This window comes from Gossypium raimondii, chromosome 11 (genome assembly GCF_025698545.1).
Source record: "Gossypium raimondii isolate GPD5lz chromosome 11, ASM2569854v1, whole genome shotgun sequence".
NCBI classification, from domain to species: domain Eukaryota; kingdom Viridiplantae; phylum Streptophyta; class Magnoliopsida; order Malvales; family Malvaceae; genus Gossypium; species Gossypium raimondii.
Genome location: NC_068575.1, coordinates 42,561,211 through 42,583,415, shown reverse-complemented (window position 1 = coordinate 42,583,415; position 22,205 = coordinate 42,561,211). Strand labels below are relative to the sequence as shown.

Below are 22,205 nucleotides of genomic sequence, written 5' to 3'. Positions count from 1 at the left end.
AAATAATATTGTAAATTTTCACTAAAGTTTATCAAATTTTTAATATGGTTTTTTATTTTAAAATTATATTTAAAATAGTGTATTAATTATTTAAACTATATTTTTAATTTAAATTAAAAATGTTATAAGAACTTAAAAGTTGAAATTTTGAAAAAATAAAATATTGAAATGTATTTATTTTAAATATGAAAATTTAAAATTTACAACTGTAAAATTACTTTAAAAATTGCAAGCCACTTTAAAATTGACATTTTAAATAATAATAAAACTATAATACAACTCTCAAATTCTTAATACTTTAAGAAGTAACATTCATTTTTAGTGACAATATGTTTAAAATTTTCAAGTTTAAGTACCAAAATAAGTCTCAAAAAGTAATGGATACCACATTCTAATCCAAGAACATGTTGGGCTTAACCTTTTACAAGACACATTTTATAAGCTCAAAATACATGAATAAGATAAATTGTTTTTCAAACTAAAAATTCGGTTCACTTGCGACGAGTTTTTTTGATGAGATTCAAATATTTTTGAGTTGAGATGTCTTCATGTTGTTCGAAGAATTATCTCTTAGTTTAGAGACGCATTTTGAATCACTCGATTTTAAAATTCATTAATAAAATTTCAACTGTTTGTGACATTTCTTTCTTGTTTTTTTTAATTGTTTACTTTTCATCTTGAAGTTGTGGCTTCCATTTGCCAAGGTTTGGGCTTAGAGGGTGAATTAATAAAACATATATTTTATTTCCTTTTCTTTTCTCTTAATTCAGTTTTATTAGATTTAATGAATTTTCGCTATTTATCATTTCAGATCAAGAAATCATAAAAATCGATCTTCTTATACTTTAATCTGATCTTTAAGCGCCTGCTTAGCATTCTTTCTTCATTCAAACAACTTAAATATGATCATAAAATCAATTAGATACATTAAACTTTGTTTATAATTGTTTTAACCTTGTGACTAACATAAGCAAATCAAATTTTGAATTTTGTTTTTTTTATGCAAAATAATTAAATATAACCACTCTCATTATTAATTTTAATTCTAGAAAAGCTTCATATAGATTATACGATACATATTATCATTATTATTGTTATTGTCATTATAATAAGTATTATGTAGAATACAATTAACACACACATAAACAACAGAAGCTAGATGTGCTACTATACTTGATCAAGTCAAGTCTAAGGCATCAAAGAAAATATATATACACATATACGTATATATATATATATATATCCCGATATTTAAAGACAAAACACTTGAATGCAAAAAGAACCCAAGTTGAGAGTCTAGAATGACCTGGAACGGAAACAATATTTGATCCAACCTATAAACCAATATCATTATGCAAACAGATCACTGTTTTCCTTTCCTTTCCTTTCCTTTGCTTTGTTTTGCTTTTGTCATTCAAAAGCTCTTGGGTATCGGTTTTGGTTTTACGTGTTCTACTTTCTTGCCCCTCCAGGTCCCATCTCTGTCGAGTTCTCACAGCTGGACGTTCCGTAATCGCTGCTCGTGAACTCCTGGCTGCCAAGTGCCAACTGTCTGAACCTCTCCATGTCAGCATTGTATGAACTGTTGGTGTACTCTCCACTGGCACCAAATATTGTGCTTTGTCCTGGCTTTGAGCCGTTCTCATTCAGGTCATCCAGGGAGGAGTCTCCTTCCAGGATACGCGCTATCTGCTTTCCATCATCATTTCATCATATATTTATCACATATAAAGAAGCTATTGTAACAAGGCAAGTTATCAAAGTTTGGACCTGGCTCATTTTTGGACGCTTTCTTGCGGAATGTCGGATGCTTGCAGCAGCGCAGGCTATCATGCGTTGCATTTCGTTCTGATTGTAGTTCTTCTCCAAGCGTGGATCAACCAGCTCATCCACATTGCCCCCTTCTAGTGCACGAGTCAGAAGTGGTCGAGCCTGCTCATAAAAGTACACCAATTAATATATACCTTGTATAATTCTATATGCTATTTATTCATTATACACCACTCGGCTAAATCATATTGGTAAGATCTGTCAGTTTTGGTGATAAATGAATCTACTTGCAAGTAAGAAATTTGGAGACTATACAGGGGACGAATAGGTACGCACCCAATCTACTAAGCTGTCGTCCATTGAAATATCAATAGGTTGCTTCCCAGTTATGAGCTCTAAAAGCATGACCCCAAATGAGAAAACATCGGATCTATCTGTTAACTTGCCACTTGAAGCGTACTCCGGAGCCAAGTACCTATATTGGATTAAAAGAAATCAAAACCATTAGCAAGTACTTCCGTGTTATGAGATGATGCATGAATCAACACTATAGATTTTGCAGTTTCAGTCTTTCTTCTCCTTCATTTCTGCTTATATATTCAGTCCTTACCCAAAAGTTCCCATCACCCGAGTCGAGACATGAGTGTAGTTATCAGTTGACAACTTAGCCAATCCAAAATCGGCAACCTATAAAATAGGCTCAGTTAGTTTCGCTAACATAGATATCCTGAGCTATTATCATTGGTGTATAGTAGACACTGATTCAATTTTAAGAGAATATACCATCGCCTCAAAGTTGTTATCAAGTAGAATATTAGCTGATTTGATATCACGATGAATAATGCGAGGATGGCCTGCATATATAATTCAATAAAGAAATGAAAACCTTGGGGAGAAATGGAGTAGCAGAAGAAAAAGAAAGAGGCAGGGAACTCCTTACAGTCTTCATGGAGATAAGCAAGCCCTTTCGCGGAGCCTAATGCAATACGAAGTCTAGTGGGGAAATCCATAACAGGACGATCCTTTCCTGCAATGCAACATTTGTAATGATTTCAGGCCTCCAGAATTTATGATCAAAAGCATTGCTATAAGTAGTTTTGCTGGTATATTATCATCCTTGACCAAACTCCGGTATATTCTCGGAACAATTCCAATGTTTCATGCTGATTTTTGACAATGAAAGTATGACATGAAGCAAATACCAAAAGGAAAAGGAGAAGGAATAGTGTTACCATGGAGATGATGTTCCAAGGTTTTATTTGCAACAAATTCATACACCAACATCCGCTGCCCGCCAGCAATGCAATACCCAACCAGTGACACAAGATGGCGATGATGAACACGGCTAATGATTTCAACTTCAGCTTGGAATTCTCTTTCTCCTTGTCCACTACCACTTTTTAAACTCTTAACTGCAACCTCCTTTCCATTTGGAAAGACGCCCTTATGCACGTATCCGAAGCCGCCTTGACCAATCAGATTGGCCTGGGAAAATCCGTTGGTTGCAGCAAGCAGCTCCTCATAACTGAAAGTGCTCTTATTGAATCCAAGAGCAAGGTTTGGTGATGGAGGTGGCAAAGGAGGAGGATGTGGGCCTGAGAAGTTGGAGCTTGCTTGACCACTAAAAACCGGTGGTGCTTGAGAACCCCAGCCGCCACTGTAGTTAGCACCTCCTGATGGTGGGGGTACTTTTACAACATGCTCTGGCCCGTTGGGACCATTACCCCACTGTGTATTCTGATAGTTGTTATAATAGTCTTTACCGTCACCTATGCGCAAAACATACAATACAAATATAGCTTATGATCAATATAACCCTTGTATCACTCCTCGACTCATACTATATATGTACAAGATTGAATAGAAGATAAATATATAATAATATATTGAATTTTCTTCAGTTTCATTGGATTATAAGGGAATTAACTCTACTGTAATAAATATAAAACACAAGCCTTCATGTTTGTTGATAAAGGATGAGAAGTTTACAGGCAAAAAAGGGTGTTGTTTAATAATACCTTTAGCATCATCATAGTACATCACTTGCCTCTGGGCTTTCTTCTTCTTCTTCCGACAGCAACATACTATACAACAGATGATCAAAAGAAGGAGCACCAATCCCACGGCCACAGCTGCTCCTACAATGATTTTTATATCTACGCCGGCAATTTTGTCGGAGGAATCTGAGGATGGTGTATTTTTAGAAGAGGAAACTTGCTTGGAACCACTGCTTTTGTGGGAATGAGAAGAATTAGAAGAAGCGGGAGAGTGGTAAGTGTGCCGAGTTGAAGGAGGAGGAGAAGAAGAGGAAGAAGAAGAATCTTGTTTGCTGTCAGATGATGATGATTTTGCCGGAGGTGGTGGGGACGAAGACGAAGACGACGACGGTCGGGGCGAGGATGAGGATGAGGATGATGATGATGAATCTGTTCTAGATGGGGAGTCCTGTGATGAATTTGAGTCTGATGGAGCAGGTGGGGAATCTTCAGATGGAGAATTCTCAGGGGATGAACCCATTTTTGCGTTAGCTTACAAGCTTTCCCGCCAAGAAACTCCACCCACTCCCTTATTTGCTTGGCTCAAACAACTGAAGATCCCTGAACAAAATTGCCAGGTTAAATGCAGCCTATTCTTTTTTCTTTTTTTTTCTTCTTATAAAACCCAGGCCATGCAATGCAAGACCTGCTATTATTGTTGCTTTATGACACACAACTACATGTTAAAAAGCATTGATATATTATTATATGATGAAACTCATTCATTTGATCTTAGGATATGTTACACTGTTGATGATGAATGCCTCTATACAAATACAAAATAAAAATATTAAAAAAAAAATTGAAAGAGAAAAGAGGTACGTACCTGAATGAAGAAGAAAGAAAGGGTTCTCAAAGGAAAGAGAGAGAAAATGTGGGCAAAATTGCCATCATTCTAGAAAGGGGACTCTGTCGTTGCCTCCCCGCTGTGGCTTCCTACAAAGCAGGAATTTTGGGCTTTATTTTCTTTTTATTTATTTATTTTTTTCCTCTCCTCAACCTCTTCTTCTCTCACTCACACACACCATTGATTCGTTTTTGTTGGTTATTTTCTTTTTTAGTTTTTTACTATTTCCTGCATTGCCAGCCCCTTTGCTAAACTTCTGCCAGGTGCCATTCTTTTCCCCCCCTTCGTTCTAGAACAGGCTTAAACTGCATAGATTATCATTTTCAGCTACAAAATCTCCTAAATCCCCTCTTTTTTCAACACCTGTATCAAAGAATGCCTCCCACACATCAACAGAATCATTTACCATTTTATTTGTTTTTTCTTTTGTTTCATTGCATGAACCGGTTAAAACCAAGTCTTGGGTGTGTCAGCTTTAATTATTTTGTTAGGAACATCGTTACTAAAGATGATTGAAGATAACAATTTTTGGATGATATGAATGTTGAGTTGTACCAAGCTTGGAACAACCAACACTTCTAGTCTTGTATGATTCAAACCATTTCTGCATGTCATAAAAGGGGAATCCACATATTCATACATGTAGCAAACCATATATTAATATAGCTTCAAAAATTGACGTTCAATACAGACCTAAAACACCAGAAGTTCCCAGTTCCACCAAACTCAGAAAAAGTATTATCCTAAAACCAAGCAGCTAGTTTAAAGAGAAGACCAGAGATACCAACAAAGGAGGGCCGGTTGTACAAGACAGTTTGAGAGTGTCTGTCTACACAATTAGGCCCTTGTCTCTAATCAACGGATGCCTCAACGATACAAGGCTGTTCACATACGGAATGTACCTTGTACATGCACCACCTTCATGTTGGCTTATCAGTTCCACCTTCTGTTCTTTAACATGATAAGAAACCACCCTAGTCCCCAGTCCAAGTATCAGAATGTCACCATTAATGAACCCCAAAACCCTGCAAACACCAAATGCGCTCCCCGCATCATAAGGAAGATTGATTACTGACTTCAGGCTCATATCCATATTCCCATGAATGTTTATAGTGCAAACATTATCTTGATAACGAGGCTGAATGTAACACAACTCACCATGCTTCATGGCTAAAGCACCATTTCCATATTCTTCATCATTGGCAGGAAGTGGCAGAAATCCGCATTGCTCATCCCTCAAACCAAACGCTAGAATGACCCCGGAAGAGGATTCCCAATAGACAACTCCCTTCATGTAGTACCCACCATCATGCAATCCCGAACCATCAAGCTCATAGCATATAGTGTCAGAGACTCTCCAGGAGCTTGACCTTGATGAGTAAATCTCAAAATAGACAACTGGATAGTCGGGAAATGTGACAGCACAGACAAGCTCATAAGATTCATTAAAATTGAGTACATAGGGTTCAAAAGCAAGTACAACGGCTGCCTTGGCTCCATGATACAAGTTTGGCCTAGGAAGCTTTTTCCATTCCTTGGTCACAGGGCTGCAAATGTAGTAGGTATCATCCTCAATACCCTGGCAACAAACCAGACCGTTGCAAGAGCTTCTGACTTTGACAGGCTCGGGAAAGAAGCTTAAAGACGGGTCAGGCATGCCATAAGCATCTTGATTGAATGATATGAAGGAAGGACTGTGATCAGCAACTTGACAAAAGAGACCAGATACGTTTTTGAAGTAAGTAGTTTGCCGGTGGGCAAACAGCGGGCTGCTTATCCAGTGATCCCATCTTCTGGAAACAGTTTTGAACCTAAAGAGTGTTTTTGCAGGGAGTAAATGAAGAGCATGGTCCCTCAAGACATCTTCTAACCCTGCTTCCTTCCTGTCTACATATTTGAGGGCTTTATTGTAATCCACCGGAATCTTAGCTTTAGCCTTGGGTGAGAGAATTGGAAGCTGAAATACAAGCAGACCTCATCATGTTGATAATCAGGAAGTTTAAAAAGGTGATGTGGTGATTGAAGACAGAGAAGTAAATAACTTCAATCTCCATTATTGTTTGTTTCACAAATGCAGAAAAGACTAAGAAGTCATTTCCATAAGAGATAAAACAAGAAAGCGATCAAACAGATCCTAGTTCAAACTATTCTAGACAAAACAAAGCTTAAAGAAGACAATAGCACAAAAATCTATATGGGCAACTCCACATGGTCATGTTCTCACGCTTAGAATTAAGAGTGACAAAAAGAAAAAAAGAACTAAAGACATTGCATACCTCATAAAAACGTTCATCAACATCCCCCTCTAAATCTGAATCTTCAAGTAAACAGAAGTCATCTTCCAATGTTTCTCGATTATTGCCCTCGAAATCGGCCATAAACCTGCAGGCATATGTTTGATTTAGTCGGTAAATGACAAACAATGCCTTGGTAAGCTTGTTAACACCCTTGATTGCTGTACACACACAAATATTAATAATGCAACCAAAGTCAAACCTTAAAATGGCATGGTTAACATTGAAAAGCATATAACAAAGAATATGAACAAAAACAGAGTTGAAATATGATAATAGACATTAAGAAAGAAGTAGCAAGGAATATACAATTAACAGCTGATAAGATAGAAACAAAATGAAGCCAAACTAATCACTCCTATGAAACAAACCTTTCTTGATTCAAGGAAAGGCTAGTCAAGAGTTGAGAGAAATGCTTAATAGAAAAGAATGCTTAAAAGTAGAAACAATGAAAAGAAAAAAAGAAAATCGAAGTAAAAAAAGCAATTGCTTGGGACCCACACAAGGAAACTGAACATGTACGAAGCTTGGCACGAAATTTACGCCTTCAAGAAACTACATGGAAATTCAGTCGAAGAAAATTCTTTCCTTAGCCCCATTTTCTTTCTTGTTGGATTTTTATTTCTGAGCAAACAAACAGAAAGAACCAAGAAAAAGGGGGTTGAAAAAAGCCCACGAAAGCCTTAAAAATAAATTTAGAAAACACTAAACGACTTAAGTCAAGTCAACACAGTTGACCGGTCCCCGGAAATAGACATGTCAAACAGAAAAAGACACTGAAGCATCAAGTTTAATACTTTACAATTCTTGGTTTTTTCGATACTACACGGAAATCCTATTGTCAAAAAGTTTTTTCATTTTATCCTTAATATTCTTAGCAAACAAACAGAAAGAGATCAAGAAAACAAAGCTAACCCAAAGCGTACTGAAGGCAGCAGAGAGTCCGAGCGAGGCAAAACCCTGAAAATGAAAAAGATTTGATCCCTCAAAGATGCTTCAAAGAGTTTGAGAAAGTTTATAACATTGAACTTCCTTTTCGGGCTTACGACTAACGCAATAACTTACTTGGTCGATAAGATTTCTTAGGTTAAACAAATGATTGGCTGCCTCGATGCCCACTTTTTTTTTAAAAGGTTCTAATATCATTTTTAACATTTTTTGTAATATTTATTTCTATGAAATTTTTAAGTTCATTTTTTTATTTTTGTTATCAAGACTTATATATTAAGTTATAGCACACTAGTGTGTGGGTTAAAAAGGGAAGGTTAAAAGGTATATAACTCTTTTAACTTTTATCAAAAAATGAAAAAGTTATAAGTAATCAAAATTATGTCACTTGGTTATTAATCAAAAGTCGTCAATATTTATAGTGATGAGTTATGTCTCTTAAATTCAAAAGTTATATCAAGAGATATCTATTGAATAATTATATTCATTGCTAAAGATATGACTATCCATCTAGATAGTTATGTTCCTATGAAGAGACATGAAGCTTCCTATGTGAACTTTCATTTGTATGACACACTAGAAAAACACATCAAAAGTTTTTTTTTAATCTCTCACAATCTTTTATATTTCTAGATTGTTTTATAAAGAATTATTGCATAAATTCTTTTATAGAAAATGATATTCTTGCTATGCTTTGCTCAGTGAACTATTTCCATCAGTGCAAAAAATAAACAATGATTGAGCTTCGTTGTATTCTCGAGGTTCATTTGTCAATAACTCTTTTGCATATCATAATATAGGGGAGAAAATTTTAAAAAAAAAGTGAAATTGATATACACATTTAAGCCTTCATTAATTTCTCATAAGTTTATTTATCTTCATCATCAAGAAAATAAAAATTCAAAAAAAACATTTAAAATTTTTATTTTATAATAAACGTGGACACCTTCGTTTCAAACTTAATTTTATTAAAACTTTTACAAAATTATAAATTTATAGAAATGTTAAGTAAATTTCAAAAGTTAAACTTTAAAATTTTTTATTTTTATTTTTTAAAATTCATAATAAATCTTGAGATAAGTCTAAATATATCTAGATTCATTAAAATTATATAAAATTTAAAAATATTAAAAATATGAAATGTATCAATATTTTAATTTTATTAATATAAAATAAAATATTTAAAAACATATACAAACAATCACAATATTCTTGAACCATTATATTGTAATAAATTTGTTTTATAGATTATGTGCAAAACGGTTCTAAGATATGTCATTGCCTGGAACAAAAATAATCATTGAAAAAGGAAAAAGGTGCTAAATCCACAATATTTTATAGTTTTGCTAAAAAAGTAATCATGAAATTACAAACCGTTTTGGTGATTCTCGAGGAAGTGAATAATTAATGTTTCATTCTCGCGAATGAAGATCGAACTCCCAATCACATTATTAGAAAATAAGTGAACAACTATGACACCTCATAGTTCTCACATTACAAACTTTACCTTTCTAAAACACGAAAAAAAATCCCAATAGTTAACTATTAAACCAACTTTGTATCATAGATCCTTACTACAAAAGGACCAAAAAAGATTTAATAACAAAATAAAATAAAAGAAACAATAAAAACATATTTACAAATGTCGGATGGACTAACGAAATATTTTGCCTGATAATGAGAATAAAAGAGGGAGATTGTGTAGGGTGTTCTTGTCAAGGCCGGTCCATACAGACAGCAGCGCCTGGTCTTAGAGCTCAACAAGGCTATTCACATACCCAACAATTCCTGCCTTGGTATCAATATCAAGTTCACCCAAATCTTTAGAGGCCCTCTTCTTCATGTCATAAGAATAAAACTTGTTCCCGTTACTAAGCAACACTACATCCCCACCAATAAACACTACTCCTCCATGCCCATATCCATACCTACCCGAAGCATTATTATTAGATGATGCGGGTAATGAAATATCAACATGAATCTTGGGTTGCATTTCTTCCCACATCTTGGCATGGCTGTTCATTTGCATGGTATTGGAGTGAGTATTAGATAGCATATTCACGACCAAGTTTTGAGCATGTACGTATGCCGAACAAAGCTTCCCATTCCTCATTCCTAAGGTCCCAACTGCACTATCGAGGAGCTGAAACCGTTCTGAAATGAGATCGAATGCGGTAATTCCAAAGCCCATCATCTGCCAATAAACAGTGCCATTCACATGAATACCTGACTTAGGCATGAGCTTCCTCTCAGAAAAACAAATCTCACGAGAAATTATCCATGATCTTTTCTCAGAGGAATATATCTCAAACTCATATCCATCAAGTTCGGATGGAAAAGCACAAACCAACTTATAATCAGCAGTGAAGTTCAGCAATGATGGCTCAAATACGAGCACCACGGCAGGGTCAGACCCATGATCAGCATCTGGTTTTGGAAGTTTCTCCCACTGCTTGGTAACAGGATTGCAGACGTAGTAAGCCTTGTAACCAGTACGCCCCTGGCAACAAAGCAGCCCTTTACAAGAGGACCTAATATCAACAGGTTCGGGCAGAAACTTTAAAGATGGGTCTGGAACACCATAAGCCACAGGGTCAAGAGACATGAATGACGGCACGCCTGCTTGTGATTGGTAAAAGAAACCCGAGACAGACTGGAAAGAATTTGATTGATTGTGCGCAAAGAAAGGTGTTGATATTAGATGCTTCCAATCCCGACAAACTCCAAAACACCGGAAAAGTGATTTAGCAGGAAGGTAACGAAGTGCATTCTCCCTTACTATGTCTTTTAGATCCATGTAAATCTTGCTGTTTTTGTTACCATAGAAGTTAGTCAGCTTCTTTCCTCGATCCATTTAACTTGAACTTCCCCCACTTCTCACACTGCAGCCAGATATACAACATTACCAAAAAACCATTTAAAAGAACACAAATATTTACCCTAACAACATAGAATGGCGAAAACCTGAAACAAAGTTACTAATACCAAAATTATACGTCCATAAATGCTTCAAAGACTATTCACGGTTCAAGAGTGACTTGAGATGGGTTCACTTACGAAATTTACCTTGAGGTATCAAGATTTCTTTTTCAAAAAATAACGTTAATCTTCCAAAATTTCAAAAATCTAAAAATAAAACTCAAACTTAATCTCAGAATTCGCCATACCTCCAAAGCACCCAATTTCACATCAGAAGTACAGAATTTAATAATTCGAATCCGCAAATTAAAAAGGAAGGGGTCACATTCCTTTTTTTTCTTTTTTCAAGTTTTCTTTTGACTTTCCCCTATTCATTTTCTCGGCAACCAAACACATTGTAACCGCATAAAAACCTAATGAAAAGCTAAAAGCTAAGAATTACCTAAAAAATAGGTACCACTCGTAAAAAGAGGAAACCGGAAACAGCAAACAAACTCAAGAGAGAGAAAAGAAACATTAATTAAAGAGCAGAAGCCTAATGAACATAATTAAGGAGATAAGCAGAGCTAAGAGAGCGATTAAAGGGCAAAAAAAAAGGCGAAATTATTATTAAAAGTGAAGAAAGTGAGGGAGAAGCGATACCTGGAAGATCTTTTACTTGGCTTTGATGTTGTTGATCTGACAAAGCTTTTTCATCGAGACTTTGGAGAGAAGTTTTTGATTTTGCTTGGGCCCTTCCTTTTTCGGCTAATATATAAAATTAATAACCTAGACCAGTCTTCACGTCCATATGGAGTGTTTGGATATATGGATTTTATAATATAACTGGGGGCATTGCTTTATTTCAATGGAAGACAGAAAATTACAAAAATTTACTTTCAACTTCAGTTTAACTCTTTGCCAGCGTTTCATCTTCAAATGTCAAATATTACATTTTCATTAAATATTTTTTAAAAATATAATGATAATTTACGAATTTATTCTTATTAAACAAAATATAATATTTATGTATTTAATTTTTATAATAAATTTTGTTGTTATCAGATATTTGAATTAAATATTTAATATTGAATTTTAATTGATCATTTTACATTAATTTTTCAAAGCCCAATGTAACAAAATTTACTTTGAGTATTGAAAAATATAATTTACTTGAATATAATACATAACCGTTTTGAAATTCGATTGATCACTTGTTTTATCTTTTCTATTTCTAAATGGGCTGCCAATCATTTGTTCATTCTCGAAAATCATTCTAGTAGAATTTTCAATCACATACAATAAACCATAATCCAAAAGTAAATCATGCAAAAGATTATGATCAAATCAGTCTTAGAGCTAAACAAAAGCCTTAATTTTTCTTTTTTCTCGTAAAGATTCATAAATATTATAATAAAATTAAATTTTGAACTAATATATCGAAAAAGAGAACAAAATAATAGAAAATAAATATAATATGAAAATGATATAATATATAGATGATTAAATATGCATATAAAAATAAGATTAAGGAAAAAACTTACTTTTCAAGAATTCATAGAAGTAATAGAGAAAATCAAGTAGCAAGGAGGAAGGAGGCAATAGCTTCTTCTTCTTCTTCTTTCACATTTATTGATAGACTAATACTTTAAATTAATATAAAATAGGTTAATTTAGTCTTGTTATTTTTTAACTTTTCAATCTACATGGGAAAAAACATTCCTACATTTTATCATGGGAATTACATTGCCATGTTTACGGGAAAGTAACTTCCCAAAAAAAAAAGTTAAATTTCAAGGAAAGTAAATAAAAATTGACATATCAAATTTTGGAATCGCATTTCGACTGATTAAATTTCTAAGAAAGTGACCACTTTCTATCATACCAACACTACCTTAATATTTATTCATTTTGTTATTTTGACTCTATTTTTTTACTTTGACTCTCAATCTTGAAATTTAGTTGATTTGTTTTTTTTTAAAAATGACTAAATTATTAAAATTTTAAATATACAAATGTGGCATTCGTGTGACAATTTACTTGTACTTAATTATTAATGTGAATAGCTTTTTTAACCTTTTATGAACTTTTTTTTTAAATTTTTGAACTTTTATGAAGTAAAAATGAATTGTCATATGACTTATCATGTCAATGGCTTTAAATTTTTAATTGTAAAGTCAACTTTTCCTCTAAAGAAATCTTCACTAAATTTTACAAGTTGATTAGGGCTAAATGGTGGTACCACACTCAATGATGTTTTCCCATTTCTTATTGAAGTTAAGGCAATAAAAATGCTGAAGCTGGTAAAATTGAAGCCAAGATAAAACAATTCTAGAAAATAAAACACAAGTATAGAATTTTGAGTGAATATAGGCATGGTAAAAAGGGGTAGGCAGAAGCCTTGGTTTTCCAAAAATGAAAAATTGCTATTTCAGTTTTCTTATAAATAATGAAATTATAAATTAATATATGTTGAAATTACATTTTACTATTTCAATAATCATAAACTAATGTCTTAAAACACTAAATCCTAAACTCTAATCTTAACCCTCGAACCCAAAATATTTAAAAGATTACAAATTAAAGGGATAGGAAAAATGAGCGAATTTAAGGATTGGAAATGAACTTTGGGTGTGGGGCAATAAGGTGCCAATAGTCATATTTATAAGATTTTTAACCTATAAGTCGAAATCAATTGGTGTCATCAAGGCTCACTGAGTCACCAACTATAGGTGGCAACCTATGCAAAATCTAAACTTAACAACTACATTTGTCAAATTCAGTATTGTTGCATGTCATATATTAGTTTGTTGTAGAGATTCCTAACGAATTAATTGTTGGATTAGATGATCAATTACAGTGAACTCAATTTTAGGGAAGCCTTAGACCTTGCCAACACCCTTAGTACCGCACCCAGTTTTTGAGTTCTATACTATGAGGCCACCTCTTGTGGTAGGCGACTTATTAAGTAATTACCCTATAAATATAACCCACATCTGATTTGTTATGAAATTATCTAATTGGATAGGATTTAAGGTTAAGATATTAAGGATTCACTTGATTCAAAAAAGAGAGATAGGTGTCCAAAATTACTTTTTCCTAGTGTGTTGTTCCTTGACAATACTCACTCACTTTATCTAAGTGATAAGCAAATGGGAAAATGCTTCCTGATGAGTCATCAACATATGATAATTTTGGACTATATCTTACTTACATTTGCTTGGTTTCTTGAGCATTTTTATATGTTTTAAATTCATTTTAGTGATTTAACTTTTTTGTTTGTATTGTAAATGTTGTGTATTTTTAGTGTTTTTCATGCATTTAGTTTCAATAAAATATTTCATGTGGAATTTGCAAGTAAAATAGGTTTGGGAAGAAGATGTCAATACATGGAACCATGAGATTAAATGCACAAAGCCTAAAGTTGATCCAAGATGATGAGTGAAATTTCAAAGCTCAAAGATTAAAAATTTGTAATTCGAACACATTCAGAACTTTTAGTCAGAAAACTTCTTAGTGTTTCGATCATGCCTCAAGCTTCAGGATTCCATTTTGGGTGTACCTTATATCATCGGAAAGGAGATTTGAAGATCTATTCAAATATTGTAACACCAACACCAAAATGCATCAGGAAGAGATCCAAAAGTAAATATAAAGTTGCAAGTTTCACATTGATGGACAATTTTGATACATTTTCATGGTTGGCTCATATCTCTTAACACAATTGGAGTTTGGAGTTGAAATTTTTACAGCATATAGACAAGATGCAGACCATCAATCAACTCTTTTGGACTTTTCCCATTGAGAGATTTTAACTTGGACAAAATGATTCATCTTTTAACATGTGAAAAATGACTCAAAAGATGACAAAGAAGTAGGCCTAGAAATTTATTATTATCAAGTCCTTTGTATTGTCATTTTCAACTTCACAAATCTCTATAAATAGCCTTTGATTTCAACATAGGAGACATCTTGAAGTTGAGTTCAAGATCATTTACTTGCTAAGTTTTTTTTGTTTCATTATTCTTGTAAAATTTCAAGTTTCTTATTTCTAAAATGTCTATTTCATTTAAGTTTGAGTTGTTCACTTTTGCTATATTATTTTAAGTTTTCAATGCTGAGGTGAAATGGTGAAACTCTTGGGAAATATTAAGGTAAATTCCATACTCATCATTTGAACTAAAATTAATTATCAATCACTTGTTATAATCATACTTGTAAAGTAAAATATTTTATTTATTATAGACAATATATGGCACAATGAATGCTTGGATAAATTAACCTTGATTTTTTGTAGACATAAAAATTGACATAATAAATATTTGAAATGTTTTAATAGGTCTTGAACTTATCAGGTGGTTATAATACCATATGGTTGGACTGAACTTAAATAGTTGAACTGTCATATTGTACCATCCTTTGCTTATGGATTCATTTGCTAAACTCTTGGACTTATTGTACAATCATTTTGGACACTCCATTGATGGACATACCTTTGCTCATGGATTCATATGCTTAATTAGTGAACGTACATTTCTAGATCATCTGATTGAGACCTCCCATTAAATATTAAAATTGAATCGTAATATGAAACCAATAGTTGATCCTCTAACCTCAGCATATTTTTTTCCAGGTATTTTTTTTATCATTTTTAGTTAATTTCTTGCATTGAATTTTTATTTCTAGTGTTTCTAGCTACTACTTTCATTATCAATGCTTATTCCAAAGTTAAGTGTTAAATTTATATTCTAGCATAATACTTGTAATCTTGTAAGTTCTAATTAACTTCTTTGTGGATCGACCTCAGACTCCCGAGATTTTATTACTTGAATATAACCTGCACTTAGGTTGTAGACCTAGAAAGTTACTGTCAAGTTTTTGGCACTGTTGCCGAGGAAGGTAAGATTTAGATTACAATTTTATAAGTATTTTTTTTGTACATATATTTGGTTGGTTCTACAACCTAATTTGTTTATGCATATTTGGCATTGTGATTTTAGTTCTCTTTGTTTAGTTAGAAAAAAATTGTGAAACTTTTGTTGGTAATTTGATTGAGACACCTCCACATTCAATAATCATGGATGAAATTGAAAAAGCTCCTGATGAAAATGATATTCGAAAAGTGCACACCATGCACGATTACTTGCAACCTTCTCAAAACTCAACACCCTCTTGCTTCGTTTTACTTTTGAATGCAAACAACTTTCGGTTCAAACTTGGTGTGATAACTTTACTTCCTAATTTTCTTGGCTTAGAGTTTAAAAGTCCTTACTTACATCTTAAAGATTTTGATGAAGTATGTGCCATCTTTAATGATCCACCTTATGCTAATGAAATTGATAAACTCAAATTATTTCCTTTATCTTTAAAAGATAAAGTGAAAATTGGGTTTAAGAATTTAAAACCAAGATCAATTGGTACTTCACAAGAAATGCAAACTAAATTTTTAAAGAAATTTTTCCAACACAAAAGACCAATGCTTTCAAAAAACAGATTCAAAATTTCTTGCAAAATTCAAATGAACCATTTTTTCAATGTTGGGAACGTTTCAAAGATTTGTTAAGTTCTTGTCCGCATCATGATTTTGAAAATTGGCGAACTTTAATTTTCTTTTATGAAGGTTTAACACCTAAAACTAAACAATTTTTTGAGACAATGTGTAACAAAGAGTTCCTTGATAAAGAACTTGAAGAGGCCTTTGACTATTTAGATTATTTGGTAGAAAATTCACAATCTTGGTACATAGTTAACCCTTCTGAAGGTTCCATTAGATTGAATCCTACTAATAATAAAAGAAAGATCACCTTAGTCAAAAAGATGATCTAAGTGCTAGGATGGCCAATTTAACTAGAAAGGTTGAAGCCATGGTGTAACAGTCCGTTTTTAGTGGTGTCGAAAATAGTGATTTTGGGACCACAATTCTGACGAGTAAATTATTATTTTATTATTTATTTAATGCATATGAGATTATATTAAGGTCGTGTAAAAGTTTCGTTAAGAAATTTTGTAGTTTAAATAGTTATTTAGATGAAAAGAACTAAATCGTAAAAAATGTAAAAGTTGAATTCTATTAGTTAAAAGGGATAAATGGCTATGGAAAGGAAAGCTAATGGAATAAGATAGTAATTATACCATTTTAAGAGTTAGTGGATAGTTATGGACAATGTTTTATTGAAAATTTTGATTAGTAATAAGGGTAAAATGGTAAAATAGTAAATAAGCATAAAATTAGATAAGCTAAAAATCATCATCTTTTTCATTTTGTTTTCTTCAAAACTGATTCTTCATGGAAGCTTAGCTAGATTTTTATTCAAGCTTTATTTCTCCCTTGAATGGTATGTATTCAAGCCCCGTTTTTAATGATTTTTATGTTTTTGAGTTCGTTTTAGCTTAATCTAGCTAGCCCGGGAGTTAATTTGTAAAATTATTAAATATTTAAGGAATTTATATGGATGTTTTTGAAGGCTTTTTGAAGTTATTTAATGGATTAGTAATCTTGGTTGTTAAATAAACATGTTTTGTTAAATGATTTTGATGAATTTTGAAATAATATATTAAATTGTTAAAAGTATAAAACCATGGGTTTGGTTGTGAAATGTTGGTAATAATGGGCTGTTTCAAGGTCCCTTGTAACATTGGTTAAATTGGATTTTGGTTAAAATGGTTAAATTTCAAGTTATGAGCTTAAGGACTAAATTGCGAAAAGTTAATATGTTAGGGGTAATTTTGTAATTTTGCATAAATATGAATTATGGATAAAATTGAATTATAGAAGTACTTAATTAAATGGTACTATTGTTTTAGATCTCGAGCATGTTGATGATCGTGGAAAAGAAAAGATTGCGAAGTAGTTCCTATATTTTCCCGATTACTGCAAACCAATCCGGTAAGTTCGTTTATGTATATGCATGGTTATATTCATTTCCTTGTTAATGAATTAATCTTTTAATTCTATTTTGTATTGTTACTTGAATGTTGAATCGTACTGTATATTTAAATGAGGTGTTATTCAGGCTTAGTGCCTAGCAGGCTTAGTGTTGGTGTTATTCAGGCTTAGTGTCGATGTTGTTCAGGCTTAGTGCCTAGTAGGCTCAATGCTGATGTTAATCAAACTTAATGCCTAGCAGGCTGTGAGCCGGTGTAGTAAATGATAGCGTCCCTTGGAAATTTAGTAATTGATAGTACATGAGTTGACTTATCGAACTTACTAAGCTTCCTTATGCTTACTCGTTTAATTTGATTTTTGTAGGACTCTTGGAATCGTAGCATCGATTGGATCAACTTGGAAGCTCATACACTATCATCTTTATCTTGGTAGTCATTTTGTACTTGTTTTGAAGTTGGTTAAGAGTGACATGTAATAAGAAGAGTCTTGTGGTACTATGATATTTTGTGGTGGAACTAGATGTTATAAATGGTCATTTTGATGTTTGTATGAAAGGCTTGATATTTTGTGTTTATTCATGTAAATATGATACGTGATGCATATTTATATAATATTTAAAGTAGTTGAGATTTTGATTGTGTTGGTATTTAGGTTGTTTGATCATTTACATGTGGTACCAATCAGGGTACATTGGTTAGTTGTTCGAATAGGTTGTAAATGTGTGATTTTACAATAATGTTTGATACAATAGTGGTGCTTGTGGATGGCATATTGGTTAGATGAATTAGGATGTTGAAATGGCATGTTTAGGTGTGTTTGAGTGATGTTTAGAGCCCTTGAATTTATGCCCAAATGATTTGAGTGGTTAGGTATGAAATGGTCTTGAAATGGCTTGATTTTAGGTAAGTTTTTGGGTTCAAACAACCTGGGACACAAGCTGTCACACGGCTGTGTGTCATTTGAAATTTCTTAGAGTTCCAAGTAAGTGAGTTACACAGCCTAGCACACGGCCTGGCACACGGTTATGTGTGGCAATTCAGAGAGTTACACGGTCTGGCACATGGCCTGTGACACGGTCGTGTGATCTTACTCAGTAAGTTACACAGGTAAGGACACGAGCTAGGACATGGTCGTGTGTCCTTTAGTTCGAATGTTACATGGCCTGGGATATGTCACACGGCCATGTGACCATTGTTTTCACATTTTTTTTCATTTTTTTAAAACTTCTATTTTGTTTCAATTTAGTCTCGAAATGTTTCTAAGTTATTTTTAAGACCTTGAGGGCTCGGATTAGGGAAAAAATGCATATAAATGAATTGTTTATAATAAAATTGATTTAATTTATGTTATAATGTTAAATGATTTATGTTTGAACAGTAATGCTTCGAAACCCTAATCCGACGATGAAAACGAGTTGTGTAACAGCCCGATTTATGGGTCTAGTCGGAACAGTGGTTTCGGGACCACAAATTTGAAGTCAAAAATTTTATTTTATTATTATTTTAATATCTACAGTATGATATTATGATTGTGTAAAACTTTCGTAAAGATATTTATCAATTGGGTGCTTAATTTGATAAAAGGACTAAATCGCGTAAAGTGCGAAAGTTGCGTTCTATATGCTAAAGGTGTCTAATAGCTATAGAATTTTAAATTGAAGGTATTTATGTGATAAATAACCCATTATTGAGATATTGGATGTTAGTGGTGTGGCATTTGGTGTAGTTATTAAGGTTATTAAAGGTTAAATAAGTAAAAAGGCACTATATGTTAAATTAAATAAAACAAATTGTGTCATCTTCTTCCACTATCCATCTTCACCGAAATTTCAACCTAAAATCAGCCATGGGAGAGCTTGTTATTCGGCCAAAATTTGAAGAAAAATTGGTGAGTGGTTTTTACTCTAATAATTTCTACGTTTTTGAGATCGTTGCTTCATAATCTAGCTAACTTGTACCTCCGTTTCTAAAACTGTTAAAGATTTTGTGAATTTCCATTGTTTAATACTTGAGCTCTTTGATATTTTTTGATTAAATATGAATATTTGATGTTAGATTTTCATCTTTTATAAAGTGATTTTTGATAAAAATGTTAATTATGGATTAAATTGTGAAATGTTGAAATTTAGTGGTTAAAATGTGAAATAAATTGAAAATATGGGATGCTAGTGATATATGGAAAATTCGGCTAGCTTGGATATGTGTTTAATTTCATGAAATTGTGATTTTATGTGATAAGGGCTAAATTGTAAAAATGTGAAATTATGGGGGCAAAAGTGTAAATATGCTTTAAGGTAAATTTTGGATTAAATTGAATAGAGAGATAATTAAATAAGCTGATTTTGATTATATTTAGGTCGAGAAAAATGAAATACGGATCTAGATTGGAGAAAAGATAAAGTATCAGACCAATCGATCAATTCCGTCGTTTTAGCAATCGAGGTAAGTTCGTATAATCAAACTTCAGTGTATATTTATGTAATTGATGAATGATAGTATGAATGTATTCATATAATTGATTTAATTGTGGAGTTTAAATCAAATGTTTGAAATAAGTAAAAATGTAGGATCGAACACAATCGTTTCGTAACGAAAGACGAATTAGTGGAAAAAACCATGGTTAGACCATGGCATTACATGATTTCGTATAGACCATAGCTGGGCTATGGAATCAATATATGAGACTTTGTGTAAGACCTTATCTGGGATATGGCATCGATATATGTGATTACGTGTAATACCATGTCTGGGACATTGGCATCGTTATGTGATTTCGAGTAAGACCATGTATGGGACATTGGCATCGATATATGATTCGTGTAAGACCATAGTTGGGCTATTGGCATCAATATGTGATAACATATAAAACCATATTTGGGATATGGCGTTGTATGTGATATACAAGACTTCCGAGTATCTTTAACGATTCTGATGGTTCATCACGCAAAGTTAAGACAAGAATGAAAGTTCAATTGAATTACGCAACACAGGTACGTTCAGAACCTATGTGAGAGTTAAATGAAGGTAATTTATAAAGATAATTATTAGTGTATAATTATATTTTATGCCAAAATGTGTTTATTTGGCTATAATGAGGTATGAATTGAATGATATGTGTGATATGAGCAATGATTGTGTTAATGATATGAATATGACATATTGAGTGAGAATTACAATTATTTAATGATAATTTACATGATTCTTTCGGCTATAGAAATGTGATGAATAATGGATCAAATAAATTTATTTATTCTTGCTTATGTATTTGTAAATGAGAATGAAGTGATAAGTAGTTTAAGAGGCATACGAGCTTTGAAATGAATAAACTCGTGGAAATCTTATTTAATCATGTGCATAAATATGAGGTAGAATTGTGAAATCAAATGAGCTATATTATGACCTGATGTAATTGTTTGTAATGTGGTTATTTAGTAATATGAGTTATTATATTACGAGCTTACTAAGCTTTATAGCTTACTTGGTGTTATTTTTTTATGTTTTACAGTGTTTGGGACATTTGCTCGGGTTAGAAGTCAACGGAGATTGCATCACACTATCCAGCTAATAATTTCGATATTTATATACTTTGTGACTTGGTTATATGGCATGTATAGGTTATGGTTATTTTGGTTTACTATGGAAAGTGTATTTGGCCATATGGTTTCGCATGTTTTAAGTATGTATTTGGTTATTTTGTATACGCTAGTTTTTAATATGTTTGGTTTTGATGATATATATATATTTAGCCATGCAAAAATTGGCGTGATTATAATGCTAATGGTTGTGTAAATTTGATCATGGTATAAGCACATTTTGGTAAGTATGTCTCATGACTTGTATGAATGGTGTTTTGGTTATATGTCTTGGTTGAGTAATGATATGAATGACTTATAAATAGTTCATTTAGTAAGCTTGATACATGATTTAATTTGTATTTGTGATTGGTCTTGTGATTTGGGTTGGAATGGTTATGTATGCACATATGGTATGCTTGTTTGAGTGAGTTTTTAGGTACGGTTCATGATGGAAATGGTATGAATTTTTGGAGGCTAATTTGATGACCGAATATAGGATTAAATGATTCGGTTGTGTATATGAAATTTTGGCATGGTACATAGTATATGAAGTTGGCATGTTTAAATTCGGTTATTTTACTTAGAAAATTACTAAAGTTAGTTGAGTAAGTAGTGTATGAATTGGTTATACTTACAATTGAGATTCTATCATTTGGGTAATGCTTGTAGGCATTTGTATAATTTTGCCTATTTTGCAGCATAGTATAGTTCAACTTAAGCTAGTATGTGCATGTACAAAGTTCATAACTAATATATTTGATATTAGTTAATATTATGAATTGATATGGCTAGTTGTGGCTTAAATATGCACACATGAGAAAGCTTATAGAATGGATGTATTGTTGTAAGCTAAGTATATGAAAGTGACATGTGATTGATACTTATTTAGGTACCTAAATGTCTTATTATATAGTCATAAGGTTCGACTAATAGAATTATAATGTATATGTAT

At 32.6% G+C, this 22,205-nt stretch overlaps 3 protein-coding genes and 1 non-coding gene across 4 annotated transcripts; all 4 read right to left on the bottom strand.

The window, feature by feature from the left end:
- Nucleotides 1–1,064: 1,064 nt before the first annotated feature.
- LOC105803810 (proline-rich receptor-like protein kinase PERK4) lies at nucleotides 1,065–5,140 on the bottom strand. The gene is made up of 9 exons (XM_012636209.2): nucleotides 4,633–5,140; nucleotides 3,789–4,367; nucleotides 3,003–3,539; nucleotides 2,711–2,797; nucleotides 2,554–2,624; nucleotides 2,381–2,457; nucleotides 2,107–2,245; nucleotides 1,771–1,932; nucleotides 1,065–1,689 (listed from the first exon to the last, which is right to left on the bottom strand). The coding sequence occupies exons 2-9, from the start codon at nucleotides 4,285–4,287 to the stop codon at nucleotides 1,453–1,455; spliced, it is 1,809 nt and encodes a 602-aa protein (XP_012491663.1). The 5' UTR covers nucleotides 4,288–4,367; nucleotides 4,633–5,140; the 3' UTR covers nucleotides 1,065–1,452.
- A 144-nt stretch (nucleotides 5,141–5,284) lies between these two features.
- LOC105803811 (F-box protein At5g49610) lies at nucleotides 5,285–8,002 on the bottom strand. The gene is made up of 3 exons (XM_012636210.2): nucleotides 7,863–8,002; nucleotides 6,930–7,035; nucleotides 5,285–6,610 (listed from the first exon to the last, which is right to left on the bottom strand). Exons 2-3 carry the CDS (start codon nucleotides 7,029–7,031, stop codon nucleotides 5,483–5,485), a joined length of 1,230 nt encoding a protein of 409 aa, XP_012491664.1. The 5' UTR covers nucleotides 7,032–7,035; nucleotides 7,863–8,002; the 3' UTR covers nucleotides 5,285–5,482.
- Nucleotides 8,003–9,320: 1,318 nt separating this feature from the next.
- On the bottom strand, nucleotides 9,321–11,595 carry LOC105803812 (F-box protein At5g49610). The gene is made up of 2 exons (XM_012636211.2): nucleotides 11,457–11,595; nucleotides 9,321–10,777 (listed from the first exon to the last, which is right to left on the bottom strand). The coding sequence occupies exon 2, from the start codon at nucleotides 10,747–10,749 to the stop codon at nucleotides 9,646–9,648; it is 1,104 nt and encodes a 367-aa protein (XP_012491665.1). The 5' UTR covers nucleotides 10,750–10,777; nucleotides 11,457–11,595; the 3' UTR covers nucleotides 9,321–9,645.
- A 4,676-nt stretch (nucleotides 11,596–16,271) lies between these two features.
- On the bottom strand, nucleotides 16,272–16,378 carry LOC128035005 (small nucleolar RNA R71). The gene has a single exon (XR_008191409.1). It is a non-coding gene; the product is annotated as a small nucleolar RNA R71 (small nucleolar RNA).
- Between the last annotated feature and the right edge of the window lie 5,827 nt (nucleotides 16,379–22,205).